Raw genomic sequence first — 18098 nt, forward strand, 5'->3', positions numbered from 1 at the left:
TGACTAAGGCCCTCTCTACTCGACTTAAGTGTCTTCGAAGCAAACTGAGTCTAGCTTTAGCTCAGCTTAGTTTGAGGGGGTGTTAGTTAAGGGATTCTATTTTGTACATCTCATTATAAATATTTTTCTGTTAGCATAAGTTAGTTATTTTCTGGTGGGCGCTTCTGCTGTATATTAAACCTTGAGCTATTGCTCTGTAAATTAATAACAATTTCATTTCACAATATTCTTTCTCTCATTAACATGCATCACATACCTATTTACATTTTCAGCACTTTTTAATATTAATGATTCAAAACATATAGTAATTATTGATAACATCTTACAGATTTTCAAAACAAAAATATGAATTCTTTACAAGAAATGTCACTTTTGCCAGCACATTTTTGTACTGGCAAAAGTTGGTATTGCGCTGGTAAAATAAAATTTACTTGTGATGTGTTGGCAAAATGGGGTTGGCAAATCAACGTTGGTATTAGAACTTTTGCCAGCATAAAATGAAAAGCGCTGGTAAAAATGACTTTTTCCAGCGCGTAAATGCGTTGGTAAAAGTTAGATTTTAGCCACTGTAAATGTACGCTGGTAAAACTTTGACCTCTTTGCCAGCGTATTTTGTGAAATGCGTTGGTAAAAGTAACTTTTACCAGGGCAATAGCAAACTGTGCTGGTAAAAGTGACATTTCTTGTATAGTGTACACTAAAACTAAGATTTTGAAATGTAAATGAAACTAATTGATAAATGTGTATTATTTTTATTAAATCATGGATATAAAGTTGAAAGGATAATTTCACTAAAAATTGATCCACTTTTCATTTTCCCAAGTAATTAACATACATATACATTGATATAAAACAAACATGCATATTATATATTCATAACGATTGCTGATCGAGAACAATATATATACAACAATACCATGCATATATATGTCGTATATATACGTACATAAATTAACCAATAAAACTCAACAACACTATCGTGTCAGATTGTTATGATCCACTTCAAATAAGTAAACCTAAATCATATTTTTATAAGTAACTTATATATCAAACTCAAACCGATTAATATATTTATAAATATATAACAGTACAACTCATCTACCTCAAATTTTCCAACCCAAATCAAGTGGTTCTCGGTCGTTATTGAAGCTGATAGCCCCCCTATGCAGCCGGTGGCCGCCACCACCGTGGTTAATATTACTCATCATACTAGCTTGGTTTCCATGTATTTTCTTAGTCATGATCACCGGACCAGAATCTGATCGGAGACTATTAATCCAATCAAACTTTTTTGGTTTCTTTGATGATGGTGATGATCTTGAATCATTAATATAACTCTTATTAACAACATGAGGCTTTGTAGTAATTTTATTGTCATTTTTCTTGGTCTCTTTAATTTGTATCTTGGTCCCTCCTTCCATTTTTATGTTTATATTCACCTCAGAATAAGTCTCTTCCTTTTCGAATAATCTCCCTCCAATATTATTATTATTTTTAGATTCTCTTTTAGTCCTCTGTTTCCGGTGCTGATGAAGCCTATGCAAACGGAGGGCAAGATGGTAAATTCCTTCCTTAATCTCTTCTTCCAAGTCTCTCTCCACATCCAACTCCAGCTCGTGCCGAATTTTCATGATCTCTTCATCATGATCTTCTTCCCTCAACAATTTGTTTTCTGCCTTTACCTTCATCATCTACACTTTAAACATTTAATATATTCATACGTACTTATGTAAATTCTCTATAAATTAAGTATAATATATATAGAAAAAAAAAAATTATTGTAATTACACTTCCTTCCTAGTATAATAACAGAAGTTTAATTTGTAGTATATACTACGTACGATTTAATAAATTTGTCTTAGCTTCCTTTTGTTCTAAATCTTCTCCATTATTTGTTAGTTGTATTTTTACTAATATTAGTAGATGTTGTAATTTTGTTGTGCGCTAAGTGAGTTTTTACCACACAAGAGGTTTGCTTGTATTCCACTTTCAATTATCTCTGTAAACCCTAAACCCTAAACCGACCGAGAGGTTTAACTGATTTGCTATCTATTATTAACACGAATTTATTCAAAATATATATATATGTCTTAGCTAATTACCGGTGGGTCATCAGGCCAAGAAATTTCATTCTCATTATTGCTGAAATAGTCCAGAGACTCGGTCGATAAAAAGCCTGAATATTCTGCAAAAACACACATACATAAAAAAGGTATTAAATAAAAAACTACACAAATGGGAAAGCTTAGAAAAATTCATATGTGTGTATGAGTGTGTGTGAACCTAGTAGGGGATCTGATTTGGTGTGTTGTTCTTCTAGCTGGTCCATACTTGAACTTTTTGTAGTAAAAAACGTTGAGAAATGAATGAGCATTTTAAATGGTTAAAGAGTGATTTGGAGTGGGGGTGAGGGGAAAGCGAAGGGGGACCCTTGGTGCTGTTGGGATGAAGGAGACATATATAATAACACACATACATAAAAGTTTTAATTTTGTTAGAGAATTGGAAAGAGGATGTTCGTTAAAGATGTTATTTGGATTGGCTTATTTGAATTTAAGGGCCAAATGAGTCAGCCCAAATTGGAATGATTTGATTGTATTTGGAAGATGAAAATGGAGAGAGTTTTGCTAAGTGTGTATCAAGTAGATATATATAGAATAGATGGTGCTTTACGTGGAAGGGATTATGGGGTTTGGGTTTGGGTTGCCCTTAAAGCATAATCAACGTACATATTTGGAAGGATCATGATATTGAGTAGTAGTAGACTAGTAGTATTGTACCCACATGCTTGATGTCTTTGCCTATGGATAGCTACCCTTCACTTGATCAGTTGGGTTTCCTTCAATTTAAACTTTGGGCTTTTATTCTACGCCCAATTCTACAAAATTATGGCCTAATTGGAATATATTGTAGGAGAACTTTCAAAAATACTACAATGGGGGAAGTTTATAAAACTAGACACAGAGTTTTTTTATATTTTTATTGTTTTAATTTTTTAAAAAGACTGTGTTTAACATTTCAAAATTATAAATATATTATGTTCCAGTAACATAAAAAAAAAAACAATTCAAAAATAAATAAAAAACAACTCTAGAATAACTTAGGTAGTGTTCGGTAACCATTAAAAAATCAGTTTTCTGTTTAATTAATCAGAAACTAAGAACAAATTATAAAATTTTGTTAAGGTGAATAAAGAAAAACAAAAAATAAAATAGTTACCGAACAAGCCTTTAACAAATAACATGAAAATAACTATAAAATAACAAAAATATAACTACAAAGCAATAGATGAATAACAAAATATTGACCTAATTGCAATAAGCAAAATAATATCAACTCCTCAATATATTTTGGTATTACGAATTTTTATTATTTAGTTTTGACAACATGATTTATCTTTTTGTACTATACATTACATTGTTTTTTATCTTTCATGAAATTTGTTGTTATATTCTTTCAACTTTTTTTTTTTTATTGTGAGTTAGTGATAATTAAAAAAATAACTATAAATTGAAAAACAACTAAAAGTAACATAAAAATAATAATACAATAATTGCATATATATACAACAAAAATATTTTTGGAACAAACTGAAAAATATACACAATAAATAATGCACATAAACTAAACAGTAACGGTAAAAAAATTAACAGAAAAATAATTATAAAATAACTATAAAATACCTAACCAGCAAAAAAAAACTATGCAAGACATAAAAAATCTATGTTAACATTAAAAAAAAAAAACTATAAAATAATTATTAAATAACAAAAAAAAAAATAATTATGAATCAATAGAAAAATAACAAGACATCAATCTTGTTAAAATATGCAAATCATTCATAAATTAACTCTAGATAAACTACAAAGTATCTCCAAGAAAATATACTATTTTTATTAATTATGTAAAAGATAGAAAACTATAGGAGGAGTGCTCTTAATTTTTTGTAAGAGAGAGAAAGAGTGTTAAAAAAACGAGATATAAAAATGTACACTTATTATGTACAAAGATAAAAAAAAAATTAGTTTGAGAAAAAAAATAAAAAAAAAATAGAGAGAGAGAGAGAGAGAGAGAGAGAGAGAGAATTGGAAAAAAAATAAAAAAGAGAAATAGAGAGAGGAGAGAAAGAAAAAAAATCAGCAACTCACTCAAAAAAAAATCAAAAATTGAATAAAAAAATATAAAGAAAATAAAAAAAATAAAAAAAAAATAAAAACTTTTTTGAAGCTTTAATAAGTAAAAAATAGTAAAAAAGAAAAAAAAAATTAAGTAAGGAAAGTATAAATATAAAAAATTTCTTGTCAAAGTATAAATAAAAAATTTGAAAAAAAAATATTTAGTGTAAATTTCTCTAAGTACACATAAAACATGTGTAAGTTGTTTAATTTTAATATATTGAATTTTAATTTTACAACATGGAGAGTTTTATATAGGGCATTTTACAATTTTGTATACATTATTTTAATTAATTACAAAATATGTGCAAAACAACTTATTATCATTTTCTCATATACTTTTATATATAATTAAAAACTTTTTTTCAATTTTTATTATAATATATATATGGTAATAATTATTGATTAGTATATATATGGTAATATTAGTTAGGTTTATTTTTATGTTTACAATTATAATAAACATATTAATAATATAAAACATTTTATATATGTATTTATTGGCTATGTTTATTTTTATGTTTACAATTATAATAAACATACTAATAATATAAAATATTTTATATATGTCTTTATTTTATTTTCTATTAATTAAACATACTAATTTAATAAACAAAATAATAATATTCACATAAGTTTATTATATCACTCTACGTGTGTTATGTTTATTTTTTTAGTAATTTTTTAGAAAATAAATAATATATATAAAAAATTGTTTATCTTTATCTTTTTCTTTGTTTATTAATTGTGTCGTGTTTATTTTTTTTAATTAAATAATTTTTGGAATTTATAAAGTTATGTTTGTTTATTTATTGTTTGATGTAAGAATTATACTTCAATAAAAAACTTGTTCACTAACTCATTAGAAAATAATCAATATATAGAAACAATAGAAAGAAAATATACTTATTTTAGTATAGTATAAATTGACTATGTCTATTTTTATGTTTACAATTATAATAAACATACTTATAATATAAAATACTTTGTATATATATGTTTATTTTGTTTTCTATTTATTAAACATACTACTTTAATAAACAAAATAATAATATTCACATATGTTTATTATATCACTCTACGTGTCATGTTTATTTTTAGTAATTTTAAGTATTGATTTATATTTATATACATTAATGTTTATAATTTTGATATTGTATTTTATTAAAAAAAAATCTTATTAAATTATAATAATTCATATTAAAATAGATAATAAACATTTATCTTTTAATAAAAAAATATTTAACTTGTTTATTTTTATAAAACCGTTTAATTAATTTTACGAAATTGTTTATTTTGAGGTTTAATAAACATATTAAAAATGTATGGTTTCATGTAATAAGTTTTCAAAATGTATAAATTTTTAAAATAATTTTTTTTTGCACATTTTTTGTAATTATTTTATTTTTGTTGTACATTTATGAAAAAAGCCCTTTTATATATATTAGGTGGAAGTTACGTATCAGGCCACGTAAATATTAATTTTATTTCAGGTTTGGTATTTTTGGTTTTTTTTAGATTTAGGTACTTAAAGTGGTATAATTATCAAACTGCTTATTTTTATAAAAGTTAAATTTGTGTCAGTGCATTTGGTTAGTAAAATATAGTTGTGTTTGTAAATTTATGATATGTACATTGTTATTAATTATAAAAAATATGCTAATATCAATATTTACATACTAATATTGTAGTTATATTTCACCTGAAGAATTAATTTATATATGATAAGTCATAATAATATATAATTTTAACATTTATTATTTGTTTTTAGAAATTTTAAAGAAACAATAATATATATATATATTACAAAATTTAATAGAAACATTATGTAGCGAAAAATAAAAAAAAAAATGGCACCTTAAAATAGAAGAAAACAATTAAAAAATAAAGTCTTAATATAGAATACCCTATAAAAAAAAATTAATCAAAGCATAGTGAAACTTTATCCTAATCTTCCATCGAATCAGCTCTTTAAATGGTGAATTGATTGTACTTTAAACTTATCGTTTGTTTTGGATATACTTACAATTAGATTCTCTATTTTTTTGCTGATAATTTTTTTTAGTTTTTTAGACAAACAATCTATGTTTCTGGAAAAATAGTTTTTAATATTATTTTTATAAGAATAAGATAAGATTTATAATTCTTTTATTTGTGAAAATATATTATATGTATTTAACTGTTAAAATTTACGTCAATCGAATACAACTTTAATTGAATTGCAGTACATGACAATATATTTTCTGTAATATCTGTGAACATCACAGCATCTAGCAACTCGATACTATCGTCGAATTATACATATGTTCTTACACTAATAATTCATACATAATATATTAGTGTTGGTATGAATATCAATTAAATTCTAATGTCAATTTAAATAGATTGTATTTACCGTGGTTTAGAAAGACATCTTTTTCCGTAAATTGGATACTCACAATCAATTTTTATATGATTAATAAGAGAACATAAATACGGGAAAAATCTTATTATTATTTAAACAATTCAAATTCTTCCACATATTTGTTATTCGAGTACACAATCATTGTTATTTAGATAATCATGTTACACTTTTTTCAACAGATAGACTCCTCTAAATTCTTTCGTCATTGGAGTTTAGTATTAATAAAAGCAAACGAAATTATTATTTTTTAAATATTACAAAATACTAAGAGAACGATTAGAAATTGAGAATTAGAGACCTCATCTTGAGACAAAATGTGGAAGGAATGGGTTAAAAAAAACTACAAATATCTAAATTTAAAATCATTTTTTAATTAAAAAAGAATAAAAAACAAACTATCTGAATTGAAAGTAAAATTCAAAAAGTAAAGATAATTTATTTTAATATTCAAATTTTTTATTGTAACAAAAAATTAAATTATATACATTATTTAAATTTCAACATACGCCATATATATTGTATACTTTCTACAAATTAAAATGGAAAGACATGTTAAATCAGCAATTCAAAAATTATATATACACTCTCTTTAAAGAGAAAACAACTTAGATTCATCCCCCAAATCATCATCATCTTTTTGGTCCACACTCAAATCATCCTTCTTTTCGGTCTCCCCTTAGAAAAAAAGAGAGCACTGAACTTTGCTCGTCTCAGGTATCTCAAAGACTTCATTTATATTATGCTTGCCAAGGTAACCTGAAACTAGCTTCAGTAACAACTCTGTTGCATTGTTCACCTTTACATCAATGCAGAAGACCTCATCTTTCAATTCACAAACAACTTTGTAAATTTGTTCATTTGTTGGTTTCCCAACTACAGCAGATTCAAAACTTCGTACTACAATATAGGTGTTAGTCAATTTCACCTGCTTAGTACACAAAAAAAGTTATTAAGCATATCTCCTCCTTCAAATTCAAACGCATCAGAAAATTGAAGTAGTAAATGTACATGTCCACTAGTGTGACCACCGTGGTCTCGAATCCACTTTGTACACTAATTTGCAATGTTTAATGTTCCAAAAGTCAATTGGAGGCACAGTGCGGTCCACGTGACTAGCAGTCCAGTCAACACGAGTCAAGTATACAAGCTGCCACAAAACAAAAATACATACATCTATAAGCATTACAATACATGAGCGAATAAAATTAATACCATCATAATAAGGGGAAAACTGACCTGTAAAATATAGTGCAGCCAGAAACATTTTTTCGTGTTTTTAGTCTTGTACCGCTGTAGAGAGCTCATTAGATATCGAAAGGCAGCAGTGGATCAATTCTTCTTCTTAATTGACCTTGTATCAATTAAAGAATGCATGTAGATAGTGTTGACATTGGTACCATTCTTGGGCAGCAAGACTGTTCTGATACAAACCAGAAGAAACTTAATCAGAAACATGTAATCGCTTTCGCTGCTTTGCTTCAAATCCTTCTCCAGCATAGTCAGTGAAAACTTATAGTCATTGCCCTTCAAAATTTTCTCAAACTCATGAGGTCACGGTCACTTTCTGTTACGACAAATTCACCCCATCCCTGATTGCCATGACATCCTCTAACAGCTTGGCCGATAGTTGAATAGTTCTTCCAAATATCTCTAGCCGACAAGTGGTTGGATCCACGTGATCGATGAGCTAACTAACTATCTTCCCATAAATGTAAGGGTCATCCTCCCTTAAGAATGTAGAGAAACCAACATTGGCGACCATTTCTTTTTGCGCGTTGTTGAGAACTGGGACTATTCTACCCGACCGTTCGAAGGAACAACGACCAGAGACATGAACATCCCCTATCCCTTCATTGTTCTCAATTGGTTGCTCACTAGATACTGTTTCCTTCAACTTCTTTCCTTTCCCTCTAACACCAACTTTTGTAGGGGAAGGCTCAACTTCATAGGAAGCCCAATTTTGTATCTCTTCATCACTCAGCAGCTTGAATTGCTCTTTAAAACTACCCAGTACCTGCAAAATTAAGAATCTCAATTAAGTAAAGAACACTAAATGATGAATATCAAAAATAAAAGATCCATAACACACTCCAAGTCACTCACATCTTGTTTTGACTTATCTGCATGTGCTGCAGCATACACTTTGAAATTAGCTTGGTTGCATCAATTAAATAAAGGAAGGGTATTAGAAATATTTTTTTTAAAACCAAAAAAATTAGTGCTAAAACACAGGGATAAATAACTTACTAATATTTGACCCAAGCTTCCTTTGCATTTTTTTTTCATCTCAGCTGCATCTTTTTTGTCTACAGCAGGACCCCTCTTTCATTTAAATCCCATTGCAAAAACCTATTACACAAGACAAAATATCTTAAATTAAAAAATATTCAAAACAGTAAAATGTTGGAAGACAAATTTTTTGAATAATTCATTGCAATAGTCTAAAATTTCAGTGTATTCATGACATCCCTACACTTAATTTTCTGTTTTGTTTCCAATAACAAGTAAGCATCTCTTTCTATATAATATCATTTCACTTTATGTACTCTAATGGTCAAATTTACTTTTATCATACTTATAAAAACTAAATACATTGGAGCAATTAGCCTAAAAAAAGAATCTGAACCAGTAACATGTTTCATTTAAGAGTACCAAATAATGTCATTCATATACAACAATCAATCTAAATATTTCAAGTAAAACCACTCAAAAGAAGTAGCACAACCATCACCAAAACAATATCATATTTAAAACCCCAGTTATCCTTTCAGGTTACAGCACCATAATAGAAAAAGCAGTTTTCATACTGATTCTTTAATGGAATCAATCTAAAATTTCAGTAATATCCCATCTCTATTCTTAATTTATGTTTATGTAGTGAAAAAGAAGTGCAAGTTCCCATAATTAATATTAAGGAAGATGTATCTTCGATCAAATAAGATGTTTTATGTAAGAGCACCAATATGTCATTCATGTACAACAATCACTCTAAAGATTAAAAGTAACACCAATCAAAAGAACTAGCAACAGCATGACCCAAATCATATCACATTTAAAACTCTAGTTATCCTTTCATGTTAGAGCAACAATTACACAGATTAAGAGAGATGTCTCTCTTTTCATGTTACAGCACAACATAAACAGACATAAATCAAGGGTGAGATCTCTCTCCTCCATAGTTTTCAAAACTCATATATTCATTTTAATACTTATTACATGTTACACAATCAAGTACTTTAAAATGATGAGAAAGTCATTTACATTTGAAAGAATTCCAATATTTAAAAATGAAACAAAACAAAAACCATTCCTAGAATTTAGACATGAAACACAACATGGACAACCAACAAACACATATGATAAGTAACTTTATTGAGTCTTTTTACAAATCTATAAAAAATTCCCTAAAGAAAATGTCAATCCTATGCTTTGATATCAAGCAATATTAGTCAAATCTACCATGGTAGCTACTCTATAAGATCTGAAAAAATATATTTTTCAACCAAATTAAATGAAGAAAAAGCACCACATCTAACAAGAGTATGCAAATCTATTATCACTAAATATTAACAATTTTTTACATAATTTTAATTATGAGTGACTAATGTACCTAATTTTCATTGACAAGGAACTAGAAAACTCCCCAGGCCAAATATACACTTAGACAAGCACACTTTTTTCATTTTTTTACCACTAACAGTGAAGATAAAATAAAGTTTAATGGTTGTTGTGTGTGACTTTTTTTAAAAACTATTTTATAAAAGTAATTAACATTTTCTATTTCATAATAATTTCTTACATAATTTTGGTTATGAGTGAATAACACTAACACTAACACTAAACTCCTCAGGATGAATAAACACTTAAACAAGCAATTTTTTTTCTTTTTCTATCACTAACAGTGTAGTTAAAATAAGGTTTAATGGCTGTTGTGTATGAATTTTTTTAAAAAATATTTTAAAAGTACTTAACATTTTCTATTTCATAACAAAATAAAACAGTTTTCCCTATGTTAATTCTTTAATGGAATCACTAGTTACAATAGTCTAAAATTTTAATATATCCCTATGCTTAATTTACATATATCCAATGAAAAATGAGCAAGTTCTAATTTTTGTACTTGTATCAATAGTACTATATGAGTCCAGGCCAAAATCAGAGATAAATAAACTACATTTACACCTAAAAAAGAAACTCCTAATCATTCGTTTCCGCAAATGCGAGAACAAATATAAAGGAAAATTAAATTTTTAATATACTAATTGAAAACTCAAACTTTTGTTTCTCCTAAACTAAAGCAATTATTTATCAACCCAAATCTATTTCTCCAATCCCCAAAAAATAAAAATCCAACCAAATTAACAAACAAAGATTTCTTCAATCAAATTAAACAATGCAAGTATTTTATTGCACCAAAAATACATAAATCAAAATACAAAATGACAGATTCGTTCTTCACTGTGGGTAATCAAAAATGAAACAATACAGTACAATGAACACTTCAGAATCAGAACACATGCACGGGGAGAGAGAGAGAGAGAGAGAGAGAGAGAGAGAGAGAGAGAGAGAGAGAGAGAGAGAGAGAGAGAGAGAGATACCTCAACAGAGAAACGGTAACTCACTTGAAGATAAAGTCGTCGATACCTGAGAGAAAATAAGACTATTAAAACTGCATCACTTGTATCAATACATGAAAATAGACTTCAAAAAAGATTTTATTTTTGATTACTCACAGTGAAGAACAAAAATCATGAAAAGTATAACCAGAGAAACTTACTTGTAGAACAAACTGTCGAGATCCCTACGACTGTAACAACCATAACAATGGCAGAACACGAATAATGTACACCACACACTTGCTCCCTCAAAGTATGTACACAAAACGAAGGGGAAAAATGGAAAATATGAGTTTTACCTAATCTGAAACGAAAATGGAAATTGAAGAGTTTTACCCTAATGTAAAAGAAAGAAGATGAAGTTCGAAGAAGAAGTGGGTCATGAGTGAAGAATGAAGAAGAAGAGAGGAGGACGGTTGGGGTTAATATGACTGATGGTGGTCATGTCAGTTTTTACTTTTTTAAAATTTATTAATTTTTTATTATAAAAAATGAACTGGTTACCAATATATTTTATCCTAAATACTCTTATATTAACCTCAGTCCTCAGATTAAATAACTAATCCATCTAACGGTCAGGTACATCACGGAATAAATACCCTTAAATACATTTAGGGTCGGCCCTGGGCATAGGCAGGCTAGGCCCGCACCTAGGGCCCACTCATTTTAGGGGCCCAAATAAAAAAATTGTCTTTTAAAAAAAAAATATATTTTTAATAATTTTTAAAAATACTATTTATCTTTAAAGTAAGGGCCCAAATTTTTTTTTTTTGCCTATAGCCCATTTCAACTCATTAACGAGACAAAATCGTGTCCCTATATATTTATCATCTTTATTACTTAGTTGAGAACTTATTCAAAGAGGAAATTAGACTCTATACCCTTTTTATATTGTCCTCTTTTATTTTTACCCTCTTTTTTAAAATTTATCATTTAGGAAATTTTATTTACACCCCAAAAATTTTTAAAGGCACCCCATTTTAATAATTTTAGTTTAATATAAAATTTATATCTTTAATTGTACTAAGTTTTTTTAACTTTTTTCTTCCAATTTATATTCTTAAAAAATATACGTATCAAATAAAAATAAAGTATATTTTAAATATTATGACAAAAAAATTAAAATAAAAAATTATATTAAATTTTCTTAGAAAAAAAATATATATACATGAATTAGAAAAAATTATAAAATAAAATTAAAATAAGTATTGAAATTAACATAAAATAATGTGAAGAAAAAAATTTTAAAAATTTTTTAAGTTTATATTTTTTTTAATAATGAAGTGTATTTATAAGTTTATGGGGTGCAAATAGAACTCCCTTTATCATTTTTATCTTTTTATCATGGTATTTTGGGTACAATATATATAAAAAGAGGTATGTTTCAATGTAAATTTGATTAATTAATAAATAAAAGAAGTATTTTTTAATACACCCCTTATTCAAATCCAATAGAATATTCTTTTCTACAAAGAAAAAACATAATTCAAAGTTTTAAAAGTATTATTTCTTTGAAAAATAAGATAAAAAAGCCGGCAACGGCAATAATGAATGAAGCCTAATTCTATTAGAAAAAGGAAACAGTAGACTGTTCTAAGAGTCCCCGTTGGAAAAAGGTTCTTTCTTTATTTCTCTCTCTTTATATAAATATTGAAACACAAAGTCAGCACTTTCAGCTTGTACGGTCACCACCACCAAGGCTATTATTCTCTTCGATCAAAGCCTCAACATTACCGGTGGCTGTGCTTGTGATCTTCCATTCATGGACACAATCTCGCATTCCATTATTGCCCCAAAACTCACCATCTTCCGCTATGGACTTTCCCCTTCCAAACATCTAACCTTGAGGTCCAATTCAACGGCTAGAACCAACGCCGCCTCCCGGAGCCGCGTTTCCGCCGGTATCAAGATCCAGAACCCGCCGATCGATTTCAGTGATCCTGATTGGAAATCCAAGTTCCAGTCCGATTTCGAGAAACGCTTCAATCTCCCTCACATAACTGATACTTTCCCAGATGCTGAACCCATTCCTTCCACTTTTTGTCTCAAGATGAGGTCTCTAATTCTCAATTCCTATTCATTCTCTGAATACCAAGTGTTTCGTATTCTGTTTCTGAAAATTTTCATTTGATTTCTTTTTTCTACTGTAGAACGCCTGTGACGGAGGAATTTAGAGGAGGTTATCCTTCGGATGAAGAGTGGCATGGTTATATAAATAACAATGATCGTGTACTCCTTAAGGTGAATTACTGATGACTTAATTCAAAGATTTCTTATCACAACTCCATAATCCATGTTTTAATTCGTTTTGTTTCTTTATATAATCTCTCTCTCTCTCAGACCATTTACTACTCTTCTCCTACCTCGGCTGGTGCTGAATGCATTGATCCTGACTGTACTTGGGTAGAACAATGGTGAGTCTTTTTTTTCACTGGTTTCACTATCATATTGATGTTTCAAATTCCTTGTATTGAGCCGCTGAAGGCATTGTGTTTGAAGCTTTTTTATTGGTCTCTAGAACTTAAAAAGCACAGATTTTTACATATAACTTAAAAAAGAACAGATTTTTGTTTGTTTAAAACATAATGCATGATTGAATCTTGTACCATAAAAAACCATACTCCATGAAATATTGCAGTTTGAAAATTAACATTATTTAACTGTTATTAATTCTTCAACACATTTATAGTTGAGTTTGTTTTGCATGTAATGTTAAATTAGACAAATATATCTCTTATTGATGGTGTAGTATTTAATTAATGCAGGGTTCACCGTGCTGGCCCTCGGGAAAAAATATATTTCAAACCTGAAGAAGTGAAAGCAGCGATTGTCACATGTGGAGGCCTCTGCCCTGGTCTTAACGATGTGATCAGACAGGTTGGTTTCATCAGGCAGTAACTAAAAATGAAATAAATAGATCTCGATGTTTATAGTAGCTATAGGATATACTGATATTTCTTAACATGCATATGATTTGAGATCAGTAAAGATTTATTGCGAACCTATAAAATTATCTGCTGCAGATTGTGATTACACTTGAAATTTATGGAGTAAAGAAGATTGTGGGGATTCCATATGGTTATCGTGGATTTTCTGACAAAGAATTAGCCGAAATGCCTGTAAGTCTTTGTTTCTATCTTCCAGATGTGCATATACTTGTTAATGAAGTTTTACCCCCAAAAAGAAAGTGCTGAACTTTTTATGGTGCTCTATGTTTACGTAAATATATACTGTTGAATTGTGATTATCAGCTTACCAGAAAAGTGGTACAAAACGTTCACCTGTCCGGTGGAAGCTTGTTAGGAGTTTCACGTGGAGGACCAGGAATAAGTGAAATTGTGGACAGCATGGAGGTTTGTAATTTCAGTTTTCTTAAGAGTTAATAATTTTGAGGACACACATGGTTCTTAGCCTGACAACATTTATTAATCTGATATCAGGAAAGAGGAATCAACATGCTTTTTGTGCTGGGTGGGAATGGAACTCATGCTGGGGCAAACATAATTCACAAAGAGGTTGTTTTGCGTGTATCCATTTACTAATTTTTTGTGTTTCATGTTTCATAATTTATCATGCATTCATAAGTAAGGTCACTTTTGAAGAGATTACTGAAAGCAGTAACCTTTAGGAATATAAATTGCTTTGGTACAAGTTGCTTTTAAATTTCTTGATGATGTTGATGCATTCCTGCTTTACTTAAATTCATTATGCTTTTAGTGTAGGATTCATAACCATAATTATTTGTCCATGCTTTCCATCAGCAATGGTAGAAATTAGAAAGCAATTTACTGCCATATAGATGACCATGCCTCTAGAATCATCTTATTGGAGATGTTAAACTACTTTTACTAAATTTATGATTTTGAAGCTGTTTCTCTTTATCTTGCCTTGACCTTGCCTGCCATTTCTATTTAAGTCTCATGTCCTACTTTTCTCATTTTATTTCAGTGCTGCAGAAGAGGGGTAAAGGTGGCTGTTGTTGGCGTCCCCAAAACTATAGACAATGATATTTTGCTGATGGACAAAACTTTTGGTTTTGATACTGCTGTTGAGGAAGCACAACGAGCCATAAATTCAGCATATATTGAGGTACGAGTTTTCATTATAATTTGTGACTTGTTCGATTTCACTTAAATTGCTCAAGCCTTATGTATAATAATTTCATTGTTAAATAACTCAGCAGGAGAAAGCTAAGTTTTTGTTAACTTCTCAATCCTTATTACAGGCACATAGTGCATTCCACGGTATTGGAATTGTAAAGTTGATGGGTCGTAGCAGTGGATTTATAGCCATGCATGCATCCTTGGCTAGTGGACAAATTGACATATGCTTGATACCAGAGGTACTTGTCCGACTTACCAATTGGTTTAGTTATTTTTCAGAATCTGTACTGATAATGGTTTAATACATTTAAGGTACCTTTCCATTTACATGGCCCTCATGGTGTTTTGCGGCATCTGAAATACCTCATTGAGACAAAAGGATCAGCGGTGGTCTGTGTTGCTGAGGGAGCAGGGCAGGTTAGTTAGTTTAATGTCAGTTTTTCACTGTTGAAACATGATCAACTCATTGGGACAACCTTACTTGAACAGGATCTGCTCGATAGGCTTGTACCTCTTTTTCCTTTCAAAAAAAAAAAGAAAAACTCATTGGGACCAGTATATTTTTGTGTTCTCAGTCTAAATATTATGAAGCCTCTCCCAAAAAAAAAAAAATGCCAGACTTGTTTGAGATTCAACTTGCTAAAAAGAACTAACAAATTGATGTTTTTCTTTCTAAAGCTCTAAGTTAGGTATGTTACTTTTTTTTTCATGCAGGATTTTCTTAAGCAAACTAACGCTAAAGATGCATCTGGAAATGCTATTCTTGGGGATATTGGTGTACATCTTCAGCAAGAGGTACCTCTAATTTCTTTTGTCCAGTAATTTAGTACTAAATTTTTCTGATAACCAACATAGTTATTCTCTTCATATTTATTTTGGTTGTCTTGTCGTAATTGATGTATTAATGTTAATTTCTATCCCTTTGTCAGACGAAGAAGTATTTCAAAGAAATTGGTATTACAGCCGACGTGAAGTACATCGATCCCACATACATGATTCGTGCATGCCGTGCAAATGCATCAGATGGGATTTTATGCACCGTTCTAGGACAAAATGCTGTGAGTTTCTCTCTCTCTCTCTCTCTCTCTCACACACACACACACACACACAGACCTTATTGTTGATTCTTGACTAAAATGAGTTCATGAAAATTTGCAGGTTCATGGGGCATTTGCTGGATACAGTGGCATCACTGTAGGGATATGCAACACTCACTATGTTTACCTTCCCATTCCCGAAGTCATATCTTATCCAAGGCTAGTAGACCGCAACAGTAGAATGTGGCATCGTTGTTTGACCTCCACAGGTCAGCCTGATTTTGAATAAGAGCCAATACTCCATTACTTTGTTATAGACTGAGGTTAAGATAAATAAGTCTCCAGTTTAGAATAAACTGTAGAAGAAAGTAGCCGCTTTGAAGGTTTTATATTTTTGGTTAGTGACATTTACTTAATCAACCCGGAGAAGGAGGAAATAATACAGAGGATTAATTTAGTCGACATTTAATAATTTATCAAATGTATAGGCTATCATTGCTCCAGAGTTATATAAAATTTGTTTTTATTATTGAAATCCAGACAAGTCACCAAGCGGTATGTGCTTGGTTCATATTTTTTTTGTACAACCATATTTTATCAAATGCATTACCATTTTTTCTTAGAGATTTACTTTCTATGTGGTGGTTTTCTATTTGCTTAGTGTTGAATTACTTTTTCCAAAATAAATTTTCTCGAGGAAAGAAACCCATATTTACCAAGGCACGGAATTGCAGATTGAGTTGGAAAGATTAATTTGGTTATAAGTGAGAAGGTTGGGAAGACAGAGGGAGGAGATCATTATCATGGTATTGTCAGTTGTTGATTAAAATTGATTCCATAGAATTTGTTCAAAAAAGATGGATAAATTGATTCCATAGAAAAGGATTTTGCATTTTTATGGATCTCTATTACTAAGTTTAATTCTAAAATTGGGGGTCATTTTTGTATCTCTATTACTAATACTAAGTTTGATATTGAAAGTGATATGATTTCCACACTTTTCTTTTTATATCTCCAAATCCAATTCAGTATACTAAAAAAATATTCAGTTACAAAAGTATAGGAATAAAACTGATACTGTGAGAATGACTGTTGATAGTTCTAGATAAAATTGATACCGTGTTCTATAATTTTCCTAAGTTATGTTTTGGATAGTTCTCTCTCTGAAGGGTAGTACTAGGGTTTTAATGTTTCCTCTTGTCGTCTACCAGCCATTGTTGTCGTCGTCAATTGGCGTTCTTGTCCGTCCAAGGTCGTTACTACTGGTGGCAGTTTCTATGTGATGCTCCCTCACAATTTCACGACATGGATTGCAGTCAACAAATGATGGAAAGCCTTCAATGCCTTTGTCTTCCCCAAAACATGTAACCTTCTAATCGCCATTTACTCCTTGCTTTGTGTCCCATCTAATACTTATTACCAGGGCCGATCCTGAAATGTAGTGGGCTATAGGGAAAAAATTATTTTTGGGCCCTTATTTAGAAAAAAATGGTATTTTTTAAAATCAGCAAAAAAAATTGTGTAATTTTAAAAGGAGAAAAAAAAATTTTGGGCCCCTGGACTAGGTGGGCCCTAGGCACAGGCCTAGCCCGCTTATGCCCAGGGCCGGCCCTGCTTATTACCCAGTTCGACCATTAACTCCGCAGCCCCTCTTTCCCTAGAACCCCTTCATACCCGCGATAAGATCCCTCCTCCTGATGGAGTTTTTAACCAATTTAATCCCTCTGCACCTCCTTGGTTAATCATTGAACCTATATTTCTAG

At 29.8% G+C, this 18098-nt stretch overlaps 2 protein-coding genes across 2 annotated transcripts; one reads left to right on the forward strand and one right to left on the reverse strand.

Annotated features, from left to right (window-relative positions):
• Positions 1 to 786: 786 nt before the first annotated feature.
• LOC115714784 (uncharacterized) lies at positions 787 to 2853 on the reverse strand. Its single transcript, XM_030643536.2, has 3 exons — positions 2284 to 2853; positions 2103 to 2185; positions 787 to 1691 (listed from the first exon to the last, which is right to left on the reverse strand). Exons 1-3 carry the CDS (start codon positions 2372 to 2374, stop codon positions 1104 to 1106), a joined length of 762 nt encoding a protein of 253 aa, XP_030499396.2. The 5' UTR covers positions 2375 to 2853; the 3' UTR covers positions 787 to 1103.
• A 9831-nt stretch (positions 2854 to 12684) lies between these two features.
• On the forward strand, positions 12685 to 16959 carry LOC115714214 (ATP-dependent 6-phosphofructokinase 5, chloroplastic). The gene is made up of 13 exons (XM_030642805.2): positions 12685 to 13250; positions 13346 to 13436; positions 13536 to 13609; positions 13961 to 14072; positions 14219 to 14314; positions 14447 to 14548; positions 14636 to 14710; positions 15144 to 15284; positions 15421 to 15537; positions 15611 to 15715; positions 16013 to 16093; positions 16228 to 16356; positions 16457 to 16959. The coding sequence occupies exons 1-13, from the start codon at positions 12958 to 12960 to the stop codon at positions 16622 to 16624; spliced, it is 1584 nt and encodes a 527-aa protein (XP_030498665.2). The 5' UTR covers positions 12685 to 12957; the 3' UTR covers positions 16625 to 16959.
• Positions 16960 to 18098: the final 1139 nt, after the last annotated feature.

The sequence above is a fragment of the Cannabis sativa genome, chromosome 4, assembly GCF_029168945.1.
Source record: "Cannabis sativa cultivar Pink pepper isolate KNU-18-1 chromosome 4, ASM2916894v1, whole genome shotgun sequence".
Lineage (NCBI taxonomy): Eukaryota > Viridiplantae > Streptophyta > Magnoliopsida > Rosales > Cannabaceae > Cannabis > Cannabis sativa.

Bases quoted from the DNA above. Each gene is read 5' to 3' on its own strand.
- LOC115714784 (XM_030643536.2), bottom strand. From the start codon at position 2,374: ATGCTCATTCATTTCTCAACGTTTTTTACTACAAAAAGTTCAAGTATG. The intron at 2,186-2,283 runs GTTCACACACAC...GTGTTTTTGCAG, and splicing joins CAAATCAGATCCCCTACTAG to AATATTCAGGCTTTTTATCG. The intron at 1,692-2,102 runs GTAATTAGCTAA...TTTAAAGTGTAG, and splicing joins CTTGGCCTGATGACCCACCG to ATGATGAAGGTAAAGGCAGA.
- LOC115714214 (XM_030642805.2), top strand. From the start codon at position 12,958: ATGGACACAATCTCGCATTCCATTATTGCCCCAAAACTCACCATCTTC. The intron at 14,073-14,218 runs GTTGGTTTCATC...TATCTGCTGCAG, and splicing joins TTAACGATGTGATCAGACAG to ATTGTGATTACACTTGAAAT. The intron at 16,357-16,456 runs GTGAGTTTCTCT...GAAAATTTGCAG, and splicing joins CCGTTCTAGGACAAAATGCT to GTTCATGGGGCATTTGCTGG.